This window comes from Rana temporaria, chromosome 5 (assembly GCF_905171775.1).
Source record: "Rana temporaria chromosome 5, aRanTem1.1, whole genome shotgun sequence".
Lineage (NCBI taxonomy): Eukaryota > Metazoa > Chordata > Amphibia > Anura > Ranidae > Rana > Rana temporaria.
The window spans coordinates 243,078,251-243,100,589 of NC_053493.1; the positions used below are offsets into that span (position 1 = coordinate 243,078,251).

The 22,339-nt window shown below is 43.2% G+C and overlaps 1 protein-coding gene across 1 annotated transcript; it reads right to left on the bottom strand.

Moving 5' to 3' along the window:
- Positions 1-20,446: 20,446 nt before the first annotated feature.
- On the bottom strand, positions 20,447-21,834 carry LOC120939631 (mas-related G-protein coupled receptor member H-like). The gene has a single exon (XM_040351990.1). It carries the CDS (start codon positions 21,789-21,791, stop codon positions 20,820-20,822), a length of 972 nt encoding a protein of 323 aa, XP_040207924.1. The 5' UTR covers positions 21,792-21,834; the 3' UTR covers positions 20,447-20,819.
- Between the last annotated feature and the right edge of the window lie 505 nt (positions 21,835-22,339).

A 22,339-nucleotide genomic window follows, 5' to 3' on the forward strand; every position in this document is an offset into this window, starting at 1 on the left:
ATGTGTTATTTAAAAAAAAAAGACAATAAAAATGAACCTTTACAATCACTTTAAGCAGCACAGGGGGTTTTTCACTGTCAGGGCAGTAAGGATGTGGAATTATCTTCCACAATTGGTGGTGTCAGCAGGACGTATTGATAGTTTAAAAAAACTCTAAGGCCTCGTACACACGACTGCTTTCCTTGACAAAATCCATCAAGAAAATTGGTGGCAGAGCTTTTTTGCCGAGGAAAACGGTCGTGTGTATGTTTTTCGTCGAGAAAACTGTCGTGGATCGCGACGAGAAAAAAAAAGAGCAAGTTCTCTTTTTTCTCGTCGGGAGTCTCAATTTCCTCGTCGCGTTTCTCGGTGGGCTGGTTTACGATGAGAAACGCGTTCGTGTGTATGCTTAGAAACGCGCGCATGCTCAGAATAAAGTATGAGACGGGAGCGCACCTTCGGTAAAAGTAGCGTTCGTAATGGAGATAGCACATTCGTCACACTGTAACAGACTGAAAAGCACGAATCGTCTCTTACCAAACTTTCACTAACGCGCGGCAACACGAGATTAGCAAAAGCAGCCCCAAGGGTGGCGCCAATGGAATAGAACTTCCCCTTTATAGTGCCGTCGTACGTGTTGTACGTCACCGCGTTTGAGAATGACAAGATTTTATCTTGACAGTGTGTATGCAAAGAAAGCTTGACAAGATTCTCGACAAGCCTGACAAGAAACTCGTTGAGGAAAACAATGTTTCTTTTACGACGAGATTGTCGGTCGCGTGTATGAGGCCTGAGACGTTCATCTTAGTGAACACAACATACATGGATATGGGAAATCATCATCGACATTGACACACATACACCTACAGTACACAGGTTAATGTGGATGGAATATTGGTTTGTTCAACCTAGGGTTGTCCAGATACCGATACCAGTATCGGTATCGGGACCGATACCGAGTATTTGCGGGAGTACTCGTACTCGCGCAAATACCCCCGATACCTAAATAGAATACTTCCCCCCCCTTTCCCCCCCGCCGCTGCCGCCGCATCGCGCCGCCGCATCAAGGGACATGGCTAGAGGGACATTGCTGCATATGTGAGGGACATGGCTAGAGGGACATTGCTGCATATGTGAGGGACATGGCTGCATATGTGAGGGACATGGCTAGAGGGACATGGCTGCATATGTGAGGGACATGGCTAGAGGGACATTGCTGCATATGTGAGGGACATGGCTAGAGGGACATTGCTGCATATGTGAGGGACATGGCTAGAGGGACATGGCTGCATATGTGAGGGACATGGCTAGAGGGACATGGCTGCATATGTGAGGGACATGGCTAGAGGGACATGGCTGCATATGTGGGGGACATGGCTGCATATGGGGGGGACATGGCTGCATTTGGGGACACATTTAAAAAAAGTATCGGTATTCGGTATCGGCGACTACTTGAAAAAAAGTATCGGTACTTGTACTCGGTCCTAAAAAAGTGGTATCGGGACAATTCAAACTTACCTACTATGAAACTGTATTGAATAAACTAAAATGGTACGATCTGGTATTGTATGACAAAAGTTTTTGTGTTGTCCCTTCGAATAATTTCGGACGGGTTATCATACCAGCACTTTGAAAGTGGTATTTTTTGTACGATTTACTGATAGTGTGCACGTGCCTTTAGAACCTACAGTAGTTATGTTCTCTCTTGGAGGCTATCGTACATAGGATTGGCCGAGATACAGCTATAGTATGGAATATATCTAACTATCAGTTCGATTGTTGCGTGTAATAATATACCAACACTTGGGTTTATAAAAACATACAAAAGATGGAATGATTCCTAATTTTCGCGGCTGCATCAATTATCATTCCATGCATGCATGTGGTGGGCAAGGTCTTAAAGCAATATGATCTTATTGTCTTATGCTCCATGTTTGGACCAATATTATGAAAGTTTGCAGGCTTGCTGCCTGAGGAGTATTAGACTTGCGTGCACCATATTAGATCTGTACAATATTAACTTTTGTACTTTAAAGAGGAGTACACAGAGCAACAAGTTCTAAAGCTTGCTGCAAATGATTTGGGCACTATGGGCCAGATTCACGTACGAGCGCGTAACTTTGTGCTGGTGTAGCGTATCCTATTTACGCTACGCCTCCGCAACTTGGACGGGCAAGTGCAGTATTCACAAAGCACTTGCTCCGTAAGTTGCGGCGGCGTAGCGTAAATGGGCCGGCTTAAGCCCGCGTAATTCAAATGTGGAAGAGGTGGGCGTGTTGTATGTAAATCAATCGTGACCCCACGTAAATGACGCGCCTAACGAATGGCGCATGCATGCTCAGTATCTCGTCGAATTTACTCCATAAGATACGCCAGGCCCATTGCCTGTGACGTGAATGTAATCTACGCAGTGCCCCATTCACGTACGACTTACGTAAACAACGTAAAAAGATACGCTTGCCGACGTCCATACTTTGCATTACCTACGCCTCATATAGCAGGGGTAACTTTACCACAGACGTAAGCCTTACGTAAAGGGCGTAGCGGCCGCAAGTACGTTCGTGAATCGGCGTATCTACCTAATTTACATATTCAACGCATAAATCTACGGAAGCGCCCCTTGCGGCCAGCGTAAATATTGCACCCAAGATACGACGGCGTAGGAGACTTACGCCGCTTGTATCTTGGCCAAATCTTTGTGTAACTGATTCTAAGAATCAGGCGCATAGATACGACGGCTCACATTCGGACTTACGACGGCGTACGTGGAGATACATCGTCGTAAGTCCACTGTGAATCTGGCCCTATATGCAGGGCCGGACTTACCATTGGCCTTGACTGGGCTCAAGCCCAGGGGCCCCACCCAATAGGGGGCCCCCTTTAAAAAAAAAAAAAAAAAAAAAAATTTTTTTTTTTTTTTTTTTTTAGGGGTCCGGAGGTCCCCAGAGGCCCGGATGCCCCCAGGGCCCCGGACGGCAACCCCCCTTTTTTTTATTTATTTTTTGTAAAAAAATGTTTTTTTTTATATATTTTTTATTTTGATATATATAATATATATATATATATATATATATATATATATATATATATATATATATATATATATATATATATATATATATTATTATTATTATTATTAAAGGGCCCAGGGGTCTCCAGGGCCCCGGATGGCAACCCCCCTTTTTTTTATTTATTTTTGTAAAAAAATGTTTTTTTTATATATTTTTTATTTTTATATATATAATATATATATATGTATATATATATATATATTTTATTATTATTATTAAAGGGCCCAGGGGTCTCCAGGGCCCCCGGATAGCAACCCACCTTTTTTATTTTTTTATAAAAATTTTTTTTTTTTTTTATATATATATATATATATATATATATATATATATATTTTTTTTTTTATTAAAGGGCTCAGAGGTCCCCAGGGCCCCATGTGGCAACCCCCCCTTTTTTATTTTTTTTATAAATGTTTATTTTTTTATTTTTGTTTATTTTTTTATTTTTTATTAAAAGGCCCAGAGGTTCCCAGGGGCCCAGAGGTCCCCAGGGCCCCCGGGTTTGGCAACCTCCCTTTTTTTATGTATTTTTTATAAATGTTTTTTTTATTATTATTAAAGGGCCCAGAGGTTTATTTTTTCTTTTTATTAAAAGGCCCAGAGGTCCCCAGGGCCCCGGATGGCTACATATATTTATATATATTTGTTTTCTTCTTTATTTCTTCTTTTTTTTGTAAAGGCCCCCCCGCTTCTCAATTTGCGGCAGCCCCCACGCTTCTCAATTTCAGGCGGCAGCACCCCCACCCCCCCTAGGTTCTCTGCTTCAGGGGGCCCATGCCTTAAGCTGTGCAAGGGGCCCCAAAATTCCTGATGGCGTCCCTGCGCATACCTCCCAACACGCACGGATTCTGCGGGACTTTCCCGCACAGACAGCTTCTTCCCGCAGTCCCGCAAAAGGGTTCATTTCCCCGCACTGCAAGAGGAGGCAGCACGGAAGCAGGAGGAACCGGAGTGGTGTGTGGAGGACTGTGGCTGCTGAAGGGAAGAAAGCCGAGAGCCGGGCTAATGACAGTCTGTGGCCCCGGCTGTTGGCACAGGTGAGAGGCACTCCCCCCCTCAACAACTGCAAAATCCCCCCCCGCTCAACAACTTTAATGCGCTCCCCCCGCTCAACAACTTCAATTCGCCCCCCCCCCGCTCAACAACTTCGATCCCCCCAAATTCTCGGCTCCAGGGGGCCCCTTCAACACTCAAGCCCAGGGGCCCCCACCACCCTAAGTCCTGCCCTGCCTATATGTTTGTTTTTTTTGCAAGCTTGACTTCCTGAATTGAATATATTGACATTTAGAGTATGGGATCTTTACAATCATTTTTCTACATTCAGTTTGCAGGTGCATATGCCCTTGTTTTTCAAGTTGATATTACAGCAACTATTACATTTATATTACTATGTTTCAAGAAGAGTTACAAATATGTAGCTTTTTGAAAGTTAAACATGTACTTTTATTGCTACATTTATAGCTTTGGTTTACCCAAAACCAATTAGAAGATCATTATATTATCGTATGATTTAGGGCCTGTGTTGGGGGAGTTTTGGGCTTGTATAGCTGGAAAGTGCAAAATTAGGCTCACTTCTGCATAGAAACCAATGAGCTTCTAAACCCAACTTGTTCAATTAAGCTTTGGTAATGGAACCTGGAAGCTCATTGGTTTCTTTTGGGGTATGCCTGTACAGAAGCTGACCGACTGGGGAGTACTAAATTAAAATTTTTCTCAGTTTTTGATGTAAGTTTTTTTTAGAGTTATCTATAAAGTTAAAGCGGAGGTTCACCCGTACATAACATTTTTTAGCCTTAGATTCCTGCTCATTTTGTCTAGGGGAATCGGCTATTTTTTTTTTAATCGAAGCTGTACTTACCGTTTTAGAGATGCATCTTCTCCGCCGCTTCCGGGTATGGGCTGCGGGACTGGGCGTTCCTATTTTGATTGACAGTCTTCCCAGAGGCTTCCGACGGTCGCATCCATCGCGTCACAATTTTCCGAAAGAAGCCGAACGTCGGTGCGCAGGCGCAGTATAGAGCCGCACCGACGTTCGGCTTCTTTCGGCTACTCGTGACGCGATGGATGCGACCGTCGGAAGCCTCTCGGAAGACTGTCAATCAAGAAGGAACGCCCGCTCCCGAAGACCCATACCCGGAAGCGACGGAGAAGATAGCTCTCTACAACGGTAAGTACTGCTCGGATTTTAAAACAACTAGCCGATTCCCCTAGACAAAATGAGCATCAATCTACGGGTAAAAATTATTTTTAGGGTGAACTCCCTCTTTAATGAACTATTTATTATTTATAAGAAAAAATTGACATTGACAGACTTTTTAATACAAAATAAATTTCCATGAATCATAAATATGATGCATATGTTTTATTTTCAACAATATTTTACATTAAAATTACAGCTTGGATCAAAATTGTCTAAGTTGTATACAAGTGAGCGTATTGTATTTTGAAGATTTTCAGGAGCACACAGACATTAAACAAGCACAATGTTTTATAGTGACATTAATGGATAGCACCAGGTAGGTCAAAAATAAACAAAATAAACATTCACCTGTGTCTAATGTACACCTGATACTTGCTAAAGAGGATGTTGCCCTTTAATACCAATCTTACTAGTCTCCTCTCTAACTCCAGTCTCTGTACCAAACATTCCAATGAGACCACATATCTCGTCTTTCATATCTCAAATTCCCTGTACAGAACTTGAGGATGATGGGAAGCAGCCTTAGATTAGAAGACTTTATCTTCACCCAAACAAAACACAGGCATGGGCTTTACAGAAAAAGAAAACATGACACACTTCTTATGTTCATGCCTTTGGCTCCACCAGAATGCAAGAGAAAAATCCATATTGGGGCAAAGCAGCAAATCTAAAGCCAGCTAAAAGAAGATCAAAATGTTGATGGTTCAGCAGGGACCAGCCAAATTTCACTTCATGTGTGGCCCTCCCTGTTTGACAGACTTAATTTGGTAAATTGACTTCTGTCTAAAGAACAAGTTGGAAAACTTTTTTTGATCAGCGGCTGCAGTTGGCCACTGCTCACTGTATTCTGACAGCAATAGGAAGGAATTCCTTTACCCCCTTTCTTGTGTGGCTGAATAAATCTGTTCATTTTTTTTTTTACGTTCAGCCTAGTGACTGAACAAAAAAAAGCAAACCATCTATGGCTAGCTTAACTTTTTGCTGCAACCATACTAAAATCTATGACACAAAACTTCCATGGGACAAGAATGGAACAATGAGTATCATGTAAGTATGTTAGTAGTAGTTAATCTTGGGGGGCAGTTATCAAACTTTGGTGAACTACTATACTTATTTTAATATCAAGCTACTGAGCATTGGACATTTTAACCTATTGCTGCCATTTATCTAATCTGCAATGCTTTGAACATAGTGTACTGTCTTAAAGGTGATTGCCAATAAATGGTTACTACTCAGGTGCTTGTAAAATATCAAACAGTATGATTCCACATCTCATTTTATTTCAATTATTTCCAAAGTTACGAGTGGTTTGAAGTCTCTGGTATCATAAAAATAATTAAAATAAGCATTTTACCAGAGGTCTTTAGACTCTACAAACCAGGCATACACATCACATTCTCAATTAACTACTTAGTTGTTTACCATTTATTTCGAATTTTTTATTGCACCTAACCTAAGTATGCACTAAAAATCATGGTATCAAAGCAAATAACACTCTAGCAGAAGCTCCCTCTACTACAAAGAAATGTAACATGTTCCATTAATATTGGTATGTAAACATATATAATAGCATCTTGGAAATATTCAGATATTCAGCTCTATGAGACTCAACGTCTCTCTGTCGCATCATAAAACACTAATGTGTTTTCACACTTTGTAGTACCTCTGTAAGGTAACATCACAATTACATCCTGAAATGTTACTGGCATGGATCCTCAAAAAAATATATTTTAATGGAGAATGATCATAACACTAAAATATAAATTTTGCAAAAAAATAGGGATGACCTGGGTTTAAATAAGTGGATGTGAATACAGTGAACATTTGATTAAAATAAATAGTGACCATGCATAACAAATTATACACAATATTTTTAAAAAATCAATTGGTAATAGTGCACAACAAATGGGTGAAAATTGTGCCAAAAGTAAAGTCCATATATATATAATAATAGTGGATCCTCAATGTGAGTAGATAATAATAGTGGATCCTCAATGTAGAGTTCAATAAATTTTTAATTTCAAATTTTGACAAACATAACAACAACAACAGCCGGGTCTTAAACCCAACATAGGTTTACCCGATTAGTAAAAATAAAAAATGTTTGTTATAAGTGATATGAATAAGTTCAAATTACCGTAGCCAGTGTTTAGAGAAAAAAGATACATAGAAGTAAATGTTAGCTAGGCACGTTGATAAAACATACATATATGGATAATACCTGGTAAGTTCTAGGCAAACATGAATTTAAGGCCATCCGAGTCCCGGCTGCCCCTCTGGGAACCTACTGCGGCCGGGACTGGGGCGGCTATATCTATGTTATTTATATAGTCGTGGCTGAAAGAAAGAACCAAAAAACAAATACATTGTTGCCCAGGAACCAGGTGAACGTACCAAGCCCACAGAAAAATAAATAAGAGAAAAAAAAAAAAATATGATCTATTTAGTTTAATTAACCCTGAGTAGAGGCCACATAGCAAAAGTAGAACAGAACTAAAAATATATAATAGAATCAAAAGAGAAGACTAAAAAGAAAAACAGGAAAAGAAAAGAAAAAAGAAAATAAAAGAAAAGGGAAAGGGAGGGAGGGGGGGGGAAGGGGGGAGTCGGCGTCTTCCGGTTCAATGCGGCCTTTCATCCTAATAAGATGGTATAGGCCAGCATTTTTGGTAATTCACAAGGGGTTAAGGTGAGTTCAGCCTAGATTTTAATCTATCCGAGGTACTGTATTGTTTCCATACATTCCAAGTAGAAAGAAATCCAGCCTGGATGTCGAGAGATTTGGCATGCATTTCCTCCATAAGCATAATATTATTCATCTCGCTTACCCATTCAACCAGAGTCGGGGGGACAGCGGATCTCCAATGTCTGGAAATCAACTGTCTGCCAGCACTGACACAGAATTTCAAAAGGGTGTGATTTTCAAACTTAAAAGAACCAGGGAGGATGGAAAGAAGGGCTATAGAAGGAGAGGGGGTTAGTATTTTATCATAGAGGTCTCCATATATCTGAAAAATCATTTCCCAGAAAGGGCGAATTTGGTCACAGTCCCACCATGTATGGCAATATGTACCAATATCATGATTGCATCTCCAGCAGGAGTCAGAAGCAGAAGGAAACATGATCTTGAGGGTGACTGGGACGCGATACCATCTTGCCAATACTTTGTAATTTTTTTCTTGAGCGTAACTCGAGATGGAGGACTTGTGTGTATAAAAAAAAGATTTACGCCAATCTGCCTCACTGATATCTTTGCCTAAGTCCTCCGACCAAGCTGCGGCAAACCTGGGTAGGAAGTTATGTGTGTGACCCAAGATCAGTTTATATATCTGGGATAGGGTGTGTAGCGGAGTGTGGGAGACCGAGCATAGTTGCTCAAAGTCCGTCAATGGTCTATGGACCTGGCCACTTTCATGAAGCGATTTACAGTATGTTGAAAGGTGTAGTCGAGTAAGCCAGGTCACATGAGAAGAGTCCTTGGGCTTAGATGTGATAAATGTCCCGGACAAGGCATTCAAATAGCAATTAGCAGTGGGCCATGAGTCTCTCTTATAGTTATCTATTGTCGAAATACATCTACTCTCCGGCAAGGCTGAATTATCAAACAATGAAGTCAAAGGCCCTGGGTCAGTTGAAAGAGCATATGCCTCCCTCTTCCTATACCAGATATCCAAGGCATCTGAGGTCAAAGGAGACAACCCTCTGAAAGACCGGTATATCTTAGCGTACCCCCATGGTAGGGCCCTGATGTCTACAGGGGACAGATCTTGCTCCACCATAGTGGAGACTTTACAAAGAGGGCGGGGAAACCACTCTAGGACGCGAGAAAGTACCGCGGAAGTGTGGTATAATTCGAAATCAGGGAGGGCTGTTCCTCCACTAGTAATAGGGGAGCATAAAAGTTTATGTTTTAGCCTTGGAGGATTTCCTCTCCAGACAAACCGGATGGCCATTGATCGAAGTGAACGAAAAAACACAGAAGGCAACGCTATTGGGAGTGCCTGAAATAGGTATAGTGTCTTGGGCAGGACGTCCATTTTCAAAACATTCATGCGCCCAAACCAGGATATGGGAAGATCTATACGATCCTCCATAAGGCGTCTTAGTTTTGTTAAAAGAGGACAATAATTTAGGGTATAAACCTCCGATAGCTTTGCAGGAATGGCTGTTCCTAGGTAAGAAATAGAGCTCTCCCTCCATTGAAATTAAAAATTAGTTTTTAAGATGTTGAGAATTGATTGAGGTAGTGATATGTTTAGAGCTTCCGTTTTAGATAGATTTAATTCGAGATTTTCCTAGCTTGTGACGGAAAATATTAATTATATGAAGACAGGAGGCGAGTATCTTATGCATTATCTTTCTTTAATAATGCCCATAGCAGAAATACAACTTTTTCAGTGATTTCAAGTACAAAAAACGTTTTAACTGAAGAAAAAGAAAAACTACAATACCCAGCAGCCCTCAGGCTGGGTCTGCCAATCATGAGGCAGGACAGCCGGTATATAAGGGGCTGCCCCCTTAGAACCTTCCTCTTTCTTGAGGCGAATCGGCAGGGAACCTGGAACAGCAAACAGCTCGAAACACCGGGGCCTGACAAACTGGAACTTCGGTACAGGATTCAGCCGACGGCATCTCAACTCCGGATCTGGAACGCAGTAGGAGCCTCCATATTCGGTCTGCGGTGAACTAAAACCCGTGGATCGAAACGGGAACATCAATCCCAATGGGGATAGCGAAAAACGAACTTCCGGGACGTAACAGCCTCCGACTTGCGGGATGTGTGGTTCAACAGCCTAGAACAAGAGATAAACAACATCGTGATAGGGTTGGGTCGGGAGGGAAGATACTCGCCTCCTGTCTTCATATAATTAATATTTTCCGTCACAAGCTAGGAAAATCTCGAATTATATATCAGACAGGAGGCTCATATCTTATGCAAGTTCAAAGCTATAACCATGTATATATATATATAAATGATAACAAATGAAACAACTACAAAACTGACATAGATATGTGTTCCTCCGGTCTGAAGCAGAATTGGCGGAAGATGATCGGGACGACCAGTCCGCCGCTAGCCGTAGGTCCTAGAGGGAGCCGGCCGAGGTGACGACCGTAGTAGCCACCGCTCCACTGGAGGAGAGGGCAACCAACGGGGTTATGTCAAACCCTGCCATTTCCATGACCGACCGTAGCCCTCTGGCTAACGTAGCCAAGGAATCCGGAAGCTGAGGTTTAACGTAGGAAATGAGGAGTTGGGAGAATGCGAAGATCGCAGCGGGGCCGTCCAGGACTCAGAAGCCTGTATACAGTGGAGCACGCACAGTTGTGGATGCGCGGAGAAGAACGGGTAGAACCCGATTGAGTCCCGTCGCTGTCCCACGCACGACGGAAAAACCTGACTCTCCGAGGCGAGATCCGACGCCTGGATATGTCCAACGCCGAGGCGCTTGCCACACGTTTGACGGAATCAGACACGAGAGGACAGTAAGCTTAAAGGACAATAACCTCAAGACAGCGGGAGATTGTCCCCCCAGTCCGAGCGCGTGGTCAGGACCTCGGTCACCTCCCAAGAGTGCTGAAACCTTGGGTGTGATGGGCGTGGAACTTAAACGCCTTTCCCAGTTGATACACCAATGGATGTTTACCCACCGGTAGCAAGTCTACAAGGGAGCGGTAGGCTGAAATCGCAGAGCGATAGACGTTAGGGGAGCTATAGGACTTCCTGGCTACAAAAGAATCCGCCAGATAGGTGGTCACTACCGGTAGACGCCTGTACGGGATCAACCCGTCGTTGATCATACCACCTAACCTAGAGTTCCCAGGCTGATCGAGATGTCGATCTAGTCCCGGGGCCAAGGCAAGGAGATCCCCAGCCGTACATGAAAGGTCGCTGTCCGCGACCGGCACCCCGAAACCCGCCATGCGAGGAGAGGAAGGATGTGTGCCGTGAGTAGAGGGTGCAGATCCCCGTTCGGACTGGCGAGGAGACGAGGGGAGTGAGGAAGCAACCTGGGGAGATCCACGGTCATCCGGAACCATGGTTGTGTCGGCCACCGCGGAGTGAACCACACGACTGATGCTCTCAGGCTCGTAATGTAAAGGAGGACCCTGAGGATCAATGAGAACGGGTTAAACGCGTAATGTGTCCCCTGTGACCAGGTTGGCGGAGGGCGTCCAAAGCGTGTTCCTCCGGATCCGGCCGTTGGCCGTAAAAGCGTGGGAGTTGACGGTTAAGACGAGAGAAAGGATCCCATAAGTAAGCGGGGCCAAGAATGCTGACCGGCACAGTCGGCAATCGCTGGAATCGGTCGGGTAACGAGAATTCCAATTTGCCACCATAGTGGGAATGCCAGGGGTGCATTCCGCAAGCGGAACAATGTTATGTCCCAGGCAGAAGTGCTAGAAGTCTTTGCCAGATCCGCTAGGATTTGGATCTGGGACCCCCCAAGCGACGGTCGTACTGGACCGTGATAATGTAGCCCATACGCAAGAACACACCGTGGTAGGACGTGTGTGGCAGTAGACTCCTGATGGCGAGAAGGTCGCCAGGAGTTCCACGTGTAGACCTGCAGCAGGGACTCCACCGCGGACCACGTCCCTCCTGTGGACGAGGGACCGCATCGAGCACCCCAGCCGAGGCGGTTGGCATCCAACTCTATGACGAAATCCGTTGTGGAGTTGAAAGTGGTCTTGCCATTCCGTACGCCGGCCTGACGTAACCACCACCGTAGTTCCATCATGGTTTCTGCGTCCAAGCGGTTTCGACTGCCCAGCGAAGCCCCTAGCGAAAACGCAGGGTTCTGAGTCTCTGAAGGGTTCGATAGCGAAAAGGGGACTGGAAAAAATGGCCTGGATTAACGCCGATAACGAGCCGACCAGGCGAGCCAGTCCGCGTAAGGATACCCGTTGTTCGCCCGGCACGATACTGATCTCTTGCAGATGGTGGCCAAATGGTCATAGGTTGCCGAAGGGTCGCCCGGTTGGTGACCACCAAGAATCCCAAAACAACATCACCCCTTGAGATGGGGAGAGGATAGATTCCCCGTGGTCTATGGGGAGTTGTCTGGGAGGCGTGCTCGCTCGCCGGGCGAGGGGGGAACGAGCCATTAATAGTAGGTCGTTCGAATAGATAATCAACCTTACCCCTCTGTTCCGCAGAGTACCGCCACCGGGTTCAAGAAATTGGTGAGGTTTCCCAAGTTACCTCTGGGCGATAACTGCCACCCTTTCCTGGCCAGGAAGATGTTGCTGAGGAATCGAGGGAGGGAGCGGGTCCGCCTCTACTATCGCTTGCTTGAACCAAAGGTCCTGCAATTCGTTGTTTATCAGGGCGGTGTTCAGGTTTGAAAACCGAGTGGGAAGAGGGACCAGGTCCGTGTCTGGCACTATAACTCTGATAGACAGTTACTGTACTGTGTTAGACTTATTAATGATGTTTGGGCTTTATCCCGGCTGGAATACAGTCCTACCATCTAGAAATACGTGTAATCAGCGTGATCCCGAATAACATGCCCTCGGTGGTCGGTCCGGGGTCTGATTCGGTTAGGTGGGGCAGCTGCTGATCAAGTCTCATTAAGATTGATCGGCGGTGTCCTGTCGGGCACGTAGTGTTCGCGCCTCCTAGGAGGCAACTGCCCGTTGGGCCCAGCCCCTAAGTTGGGATAGATCAATCGGTTGTTCAGCGGTGGTAGCCTGCTCACTAAGGCGTAGGATGTTGGTGATAGGTCCAAAAGATCTAAGACCCTGGCCTGTATGGTCCGAAGGACCTTTCTATTCCCTTCTGGGGATACTTCCCGTGTTTGGTGAGATACCTCCAGAGTATGAGGTCCACCCCGGGAGTGTGTACAATCTCATATGGCAATGGAAGGGGGTATTACGCCCTCAATTTGTTGCGGTGGGCTTTACCGACCGGTTTCTGGGTCCAGTATAGATATATGTTGGGCCACCTCGGGTAGAGGTTCCCAGTCACCAGAGTGTGGATGGCAAATCGCCCCCGAATCGACAATGGCTCTCCACGAGAGTCCAATAATGTGTCAGCCTGGGATACAGGGTTGGCGTTGTCATGAAGCGCCATGTGCCCACTGCCCTAACAATCATCATCATCCTCAGACTCAAAGGTGTTAGCCGCCTCAGACTTCGCGGGTGACTCTGGAAGAGTCCACGAATGGGTCTGGCTTAGTCCGTCTAACGGATCGTTGCCTCTGCATGCGCATCTCCCCGAGGCTTGGGGGTCGATAGGAGTCTGGGAGGGCAGTGGGTCGGCAGTCCTGGGAGGGTACTGCCTGGAGCATGTTATTTACTTCCCCTGCCGGGGAGTCAGGGCCACAGACGTGGCGGCGTTTTGGGGTACCTCGCCCTTCTTAGGGGCGGTAGACCGTTGTCGGCTGGTCCGGACATAGGGGTTGCAGGCGGGTTGGCATAACCGACGCCATGGCCGCTGGACGGATCTACCGAACAATTTTGAACCCCTGCAGCCTTGTCGAGACTGGGTCTACTAGGACTGTGTCCACCACTTCAGGGACACAAGCAGGATAATGTCCTGTCGTCAGTTATAGGAGAGTGTCTGCGAACAGCACAGTAACACAGCATAGTACAGGAACAATGCTGTGGTTAATTTACGTATATGTATAATCTAATATATTTATATATTTTTTATAATTTATATATTTATTTGTATAATCTATTTAACTATTTGTATAATTTATTTATACATTAATTTATTTATATATTCGAATAATTTATTTATATATATTTATATATTATGTATAATTTATGTATTTATTTGTTAATCTATTTAATTATTTGTATAATTTATTTATATATTATTTTATTTATATATTCTAATAATTTATTTATATATTTGTAATGTATTTATATATATTTGTACAATTAATTTATATATATATATATATATATTTGTAATTTATTTAAATTTATATATTATTTATTTGAAGCTAGATTCCAGGGGAATAAATTCCCAGAAACGAGAACCGACGATTAGGAGTGACAGGAGTAGGTGAGGGAAGATTGCCTATCACAAATGAAGAGGACGTAGTCTCGCGAGACTACGGCCTCAATGTGATTTGAGTAGATCACCGAGATCTACACAGAGAGCTCCGACCCATACAGCCGCACGCTCACACTGGCGTAGCGGCGATGGGGAGCGACATCCTAGCTCATGGGAGCGTAATCTCGCGAGATTACGTCTCCCGAGCTGGGATAGGCTGACGCGGGGCCTTCAGGACACGCCCGCACCAATCGCGCCGCCGAAGCATGCGGCAATAGCGCGATTGGTGGAGACAGGCCCGCACTGCCACGCCCCCCTCAGAGACGAGACGTTCTGAGGAGAGGGCGCGCGGCGTACGGAGAACCAGACGGGAGGTAGGAAAAAGGCGCCAAGATGGTACACTGGCGCCGTCCTACCTTCAGTCAAAAACTGGGTAGAAAGTGTCAGAGCGCACCGGATGGGGTGCGCAACGGCCGGAGCCCGCCCGGGAGGCCGTGAATAGAGTGCCCCAGGCACAGGGGGCAAACAAATGCAACGAAGCAGCGTTTTAGTGCCCTAAACAAGCGCATAATTAAGCACAATAACTGTACGAAAATGTACACATTAGTGGGGGGGACTGCGTCCCCCCCAAAGGATAGACAATAAATGATATATATATCAGTAAATAAAATTAAAACAACCATTAAAATAAATCAACATAAAATTAATATTAAAATAAAATAAATAAAGGCGCACCGCAGATAGTGAAATACTATCCACGGTGCCACAGATATCGATATTATAAAAGTAAGATATTACCAGCATGAAAGAATAAACAATATTATAAAAGTAAGATATTATGAAAGAACAAACAATATCACATAGAAATACTTATCTCTGCCATGAGCAGAAAGAAAGAGGAAGGTTCTAAGGGGGCAGCCCCTTATATACCGGCTGTCCTGCCTCATGATTGGCAGACCCAGCCTGAGGGCTGCTGGGTATTGTAGTTTTTCTTTTTCTTCAGTTAAAACGTTTTTTGTACTTGAAATCACTGAAAAAGTTGTATTTCTGCTATGGGCATTATTAAAGAAAGATAATGCATAAGATATGAGCCTCCTGTCTGATATATAATTTATAGTTGCTAAACCTACCAAACCTGGCCAGTTCCTGCAAAATAGACGGGATACTTATATGAGGATGGGTTACATAAAGAAGCAGGTCGTCTGCATATAGAGATAATTTACAGTTGGAGGATGGTGTTTGTATTCCTCTTATACTAGGGTTTGTTCTAAGTGCCTGGGCCAGGTGTTCTATAACTAACACAAAAAGGAGAGGGGATAAGGGGCATCCTTGTCTAGTACCATTCCCGATTGACACCGAGCCTGACTGAACACCGTTCACCAACACAGTGGCATGAGGGGACGTGTACAAGGACATAATGCGAGATAACATCTTCGGTCCCAACCCTATCTGAGTGAGTGTTGCTTGCAAAAAAGGCCAACTGACCCTATCAAATGCCTTCTCTGCATCACAGGAGAGAAGGCACGCTGGTATCCGGTAAGTTTGAGCGTAACTAATCAGATGGAGAGTCTTGGTGGTGTTGTCCCTGGCTTCACGGCCAGGGACAAACCCCACCTGATCTCCATGCACGATGTTTGGAAGAAATGGCACAAGGCGGTTTGCGAGAATTTTTGCAAATAACTTTAGGTCGATATTCAGGAGAGATATCGGCCTAAAGTTAGAGCACTGGGAGTGGTCTTTGCCTGGTTTAGGAATAACCACTATCTGTGCCAGTAAAAGAGAGGGAGACGGAGGACATTGTTCACTAATGTTATTGAAAGCTTTCGCTAAAAGAGGGGCCAGTTGTGTTCCAAATGTTTTATAAAAACGGGAAGTAAACCCGTCCGGGCCAGGGCTTTTACCGTTTTTTAATTCTTTGATGGTAGATAAAAAATCAATATCAGTGAATGGTTGTTCTAGTTCATCGGAATCCGTTTTTGTGATAGATGGGAGTGAAGTTTCAGTGATATAGGCAGACATATCCGGTGGTAACCTACTATGGTCCGAAGAAGGTAGAGGGGTCTGGGGAGGAAGATTATAAAGATCTGAGTAATATTGGCGGAATTCCTCTGCAATAGCAGAGCTGGCCGTCAGTTTACCCTTACCTGTGGAGGAAATGAACGTGATATGTTTCCTAGTCTGGGGCGGATTTAGTACCTTTGCCAGTCGTTTACCACACTTATTCGCTTGGGAATAATATGAAAATCGTCCTTTGTCTCTAGCCACCAGAGATCGGTCGGCAATAATCTGCAGTAAATCCCAACGAGCATTAACCAGATCTACAATTTTTGATACATCAGGTGAACGCTTATTGGAATCCTCCAAAGAAGCAATGATCGCCAAAAGGCGATTAGTGTCTGCCTGGCGTTTTTTTTTTAATCTAGAACCGTGTTTAATAAACGTGCCTCGTAGAACACATTTAAGTGCTTCCCATTTATAAGCGGATTAGTGTCGTCGTTTGTATGGTCGGTGATAAAATTTGTGATAGTCTGAATAATATCGGCAATACAAACTGAGTCTGACAATAAGTTGTCATTAAGCCTCCAGGAGGTTTTAGGTTTATAAAGGGGTTCTTTTCCCAAGGTCATGTGAATTGGTGCATGGTCTGACCATAGTATAAGGCCAATCAAAGTAGTAGGTAAGAAATCCAACAGCGACTGGGAAATAAATATATAATCCAGTCTGCTGTAGGATGAGTGTGCAGGGGAGAAATATGTATAGTCCCTGGCAGAGGGATGGAGTACTCTCCACACATCTACCAGGGAAAGGTCCAAAAATAAGGTGCGCAGCTTGGTAATAGTGGCCAAAGAAAGCGAGGACTTACCATTTGATGTATCTAAGCGGGGTATTAAAGCAACGTTGAAGTCACCTCCAAGAATCATGTTGGTTACACTGAACTTCCTCAAGCGGGAGAGCATGGAGGTAAAAAATGGCAACTGGTCCTGGTTAGGAGAATATACATTAATCACTGTGTATATGACTTTCTTATAAGACAATTTTAGAAAAATAAATCTTCCAGCAGGGTCTATATAGGAGTCTAAAATGTCTGGTGTGAAGGAAACATGAAAAAAAATGGAGACCCCTTTAGACTTCGATATAGGATTACATTGGATCCTCAATGTAAGTAGATAGAAGATATTCCACCTTCACCAAGATAAAGACAGACCACCAAAGTGCTCATGGATGGCACCTTACCGCAAATAATGGACCACTTTAATTAAAAAGGGGTCACATAAGCAGATTAGAGATAATTTTCCAGGCTATGATCTCGCAGTCTTGATACCGCCACACTCCACGCCACATGAAGTATTAAAACAAGAGAAAGAAAATCGCCATAGAATAATATCGTTTTATTTGGATAAAACAGAAGAACAAACGCCAAATGGCCTCTTACTTGAAGGGGTGCCTAGCCCCAGCACTGAGGTTGAAGACGTAAGGTAATATGGGGAGAGGAGATGTAGTCCCGTCGCCGACAGGGGAGCCTGCAGAGCCGCGATAGCGTGCGGTGGCGTACGTTCCAACCCTCTGGAAGGAGAGAGCCAGCGGGACCAGAAAGTGAGTGGGTCGAGCGTGACCTGTAAGGCTTACAGGTCACGCTCGACCCACTCACTTCCTGGTCCCGCTGGCTCTCTCCTTCCAGAGGGTTGGAACGTACGCCACCGCACGCTATCGCGGCTCTGCAGGCTCCACTGCCGGCGACGGGACTACATCTCCTCTCCCCATATTACCTTACGTCTTCAACCTCAGTGCCGGGGCTAGGCACCCCTTCAAGTAAGAGGCCATTTGGCATTTGTTCTTCTGTTTTATCCAAATAAAACGATATTATTCTATGGCGATTTTCTTTCTCTTGTTTTAATACTTCATGTGGCGTGGAGTGTGGCGGTATCAAGACTGCGAGATCATAGCCTGGAAAATTATCTCTAATCTGCTTATGTGACCCCTTTTTAATTAAAGTGGTCCATTATTTGCGGTAAGGTGCCATCCATGAGCACTTTGGTGGTCTGTCTTTATCTTGGTGAAGGTGGAATATCTTCTATCTACTTACATTGAGGATCCACTATTATTATCTACTCACTTTGAGGATCCACTATTATTATATATATATATGGACTTTACTTTTGGCACAATTTTCACCAATTTGTTGTGCACTATTACCAATTGATTTTTTAAAAATATTGTGTATAATTTGTTATGCATGGTCACTATTTATTTTAATCAAATGTTCACTGTATTCACATCCACTTATTTAAACCCAGGTCATCCCTATTTTTTTGCATAATTTATATTTTAGTGTTATGAACACTTATGAGCTAGCGCCTCTTAATTTTTATTTCACTGTTCAATTGCATTCTATGTAATTTCACAGAGAGCAGCTCGGCTACCCATTTTAAATTTATTTTAAATTTAGTTTCACAAATTTACTTACATATACAGTTTGGCGCGAGATTTCTTTTTTCCAATGGAGAATGATCACTTCAATTTCCTGAATATGAGGCTCAACCATAGCAATTCACTTTGTACCATACAGGTCTATTCTTTAGGGTTCTCTCAATGCAGCTTTCAAAAGTTCCTCCATTGAGGTGCCAACTTTTGAGCCTTATGCCGCGTACACACGATAATTTTTCGGCATGAAAAAAAACGTTGTTTTTCAGCATTTTGAAAAAACGATGTTTTCCCAACTTCATCATTAAAACGATGTTGCCTACACACCATCGTTTAAAAAAAATTATCTAGCAAAGCGCGGTGACGTAAAATATGTACGACGGCACTGTAAAGGGGAAGTTCCATCCGCCTTTGGGCTGCTTTAGCTGATTCCGTGTTAGTAAAAGACGTTTCACGCTTTTTTGTCTGTCACAGCGTGATGAATGTGCTTACTCCATTATGAACGGTAGTTTTACCAGAACGAGCGCTCCCGTCTCATAACTAGCTAATGAGCATGCGCAGGATTTTTACGTCGTTTTAGCCCACACACGATCATTTTTTACAACCCGAAAAACGACATTGTTTAAAACGACGTTAACAAATTTTCAATTTTTTTTTATCGTTTTTCAGAACCTGAAAAATGATGTGAAGCCCACACACGATCATTTTAAATTAAGTTTTTGAAAAACGATGTTTTTTTTCAATGCGAAAAATGATCGTGTGTACGCGGAATCAAAGTGTAATACAGCAGACATATCTCTCCAGTACCTGCCAATGATTGTGACCTTTATTCAAGGTTGTAACATTTATTCAAGTCCTCCATAAGAGTGCTACACAGTGCTGTCCAAGATAAAATCACATAGAGCACCCCCAAATAGTTTCCTCAGTAATTCAAAATGCTTTAAGTATACTATAGGGACACTGCTCCCAATTTACATCTGTGTATGTATTCAGTAGATTAGCTATATCACAGTCCCATAACTAACTGGTTTTGCCGGTCCTGACAAGTTGCATCAAAGGTCCAGCTCAAAGAGTTGGACCTCTGATGCAGCCAATGAGGACTGTTTCATTTCCCTATATTATTTCACATTTACAGGATGTCATTTTGATGTTACATTAGTCTTCACACTGAATATTAGTGTTATAATACACCAGATAGATTTAGAGCCTAATGAAAGGGGATTAACTCAAGAGATAAAGCGATAATTCTCCCACTCTACAAGACTCTGGTCCTGCTTCACCTAGAGTATGCTGTCCAGTTCTGGGCTCCAGTCCTCATGAAGGATGTCCTGGAAATGGAGCAAATACAGAGAAGTGCAACAAAACGAATAAAGGGACTGGAGGACACTAGTTACAAAGGAAGCTTATGAGCACTGAACTTATTCTCTCTGGAGAAGAGACGCTTGAGAGGGGATATGATTTCAATTTACAAACACCATACTGCTGACCCCACAATAGGGATAAAACTTTTCCACGGAAGGGAGTTTAAGTGGCCACTCATTAAAATTAGATGAAAAGAGGTTTAATTTTAAATTGCGTAAAGGGTTCTTTACTGTAAGAGTGGCAAGGATGTGGAATTCCCTTCCACAGGCGGTGGTTTCAGCGGGGAGCATTGATAGTTTCAATAAATTATTAAATAAGCACCTGAACAACCACAACATACAGGGATATACAATGTAATACTGACATATAATCACACACATAGGTTGGACTTGATGGACTTGTGTCTTTATTCAACCTCACCTACTATGTAACTATGAAGATGTATATCTAGATTATTCTAAGCTGCTATGATACCTGTTAACACAATAATGTTTATGGAAAATGTTACATTTTCTTTGTTGCAGAGGGAGTTTCTTTTAGAGTGTGCTCTTCTTTAAGCGATACTGTGGCGTATAGTGCATGTGTTTAGTACAATAATGTATGTTACAGTATAAAATGGGACATGGCTTATAAGTGGTTTATTGAGAATATGATGTGTATGCCTTATATGTTTAGTCATTAAGACCAGTGGTTGGATGCTTACTGAGATATTTAGATGCATGAGATCTGAATTGTCCATGCAGTTAAGCTCTCATGTTAGACTAAGCAAATGTATGTTGGCCTATACCGGCACATTGTATGTTTTTGGGCTATCCTTAATATTATATGTTTTTTTAGTTGGATTTTCCATCTCTGCAACATCCTTAAACACTTTTTCCAAAAATGTTTTAATCGATCCGTCCTCGGATTTGAGCTTGCCCCATCTACCTACAACCATGTAAATGTATGGGTTAGCACTACAGTTAAAGGATGAGCACAGGGATGTTATAAAGAAGAATGAAACCAGAAATGGGTTAGACTGCAGGACATTAAAGTATATCAGAAGGCCTAGTATTCTTGCAGGTACCACAGAAATTAGGAAGATTGTGACACTGATGACAATAACTATGTAGACTTTTGGGGTGTGGCACTTCTTTGAAGCAGTTTGAATCTGAAATATAAGGGTTAAACTGGATATTACCATAATGAGAACAATGATAAGATACAGGGGCGAAGTAAAAAAGTAAACATCCGTGCAGCTTTGTGAACCTGATGCTTGATATTGTTGTTTACCAGTACATATACAATTTTCTAGCCCTGTTACCAGGAAGGACAACAACCAACATATGATGGACACATAGCCTGACAAGTTTTTGGGCCTATAGCATTGATACCAAAATGGATATAAAACAGCAAGACATCTCTCCAGTGCAATGACCATAAGAAGATAAGTACTCGTATTAAATCCAAAATTATATAACAGTCCAGTGATAAAAGCAATATTGCCTTCCACAACTGGTAAATTCCTTACTCCGTTTAAAACACAGAACATGTACAGCATCCATGCCTCTAATCCAAGCAAAAAGGTAAAGTCAGCAACAGCAAGGTTGCGGATATAGATGGTAAACTGGTTTCCTTTCATCTTGAAATAAAGTGTCCAAAACACAGTTCCATTGCCCAGTAACCCCAAAACACACAGAACCAGAGAGAGAATAGTCAAGGGCATGACGTAAGCATTTCTTTGCGAGGATCCATCTTTTTCCGTTCCATTCATTTTTTCCACCGAGGCATTGTTGAATCCTAAATTTGATTCAGTCATCATCATCATGTCCTGTTAAAAAATAGAATTACAGATCAGTTTGATATAGTAGGCCATAATATTATTTCTGTTATTCTGTACAGGGAGTGATCATTTACAAGGGCATATTTTTCATTGAGATATTGTAAGCCAGGGGTCTCCAAACTGCGGCCCGACGGCCAGATGTGGACCTTTGCCTGCCTTTATTTGGCCCTTTGGGACACACTTCATCCCACTGATATGAGACATTATTCTGCCCTCTGACATCAAAAATGAGGTGCCATTTCTCCCACCAACACCAACAATGGGACACTATTCCTCCCTCTAATACCACAGATAGGGCATGGTTTACTCCCACTGATGTCAGCAAAAATTTCTATTCCCACTGGCCACAGTGCGGCCCCCTGAAGTCTGAAGGACAGTAAACTGGCCCTTTGTTCAGAAAGTTTGGAGACCCCTGCTGTAAGCTGTTGATTCTTTTTTCTTCTACAGATGCACACAGACTAATATTTTTTTAAATGACA

Coding starts and splice junctions, on each gene's coding strand:
- LOC120939631 (XM_040351990.1), bottom strand. CDS start 21,791: ATGAATGGAACGGAAAAAGATGGATCCTCGCAAAGAAATGCTTACGTC.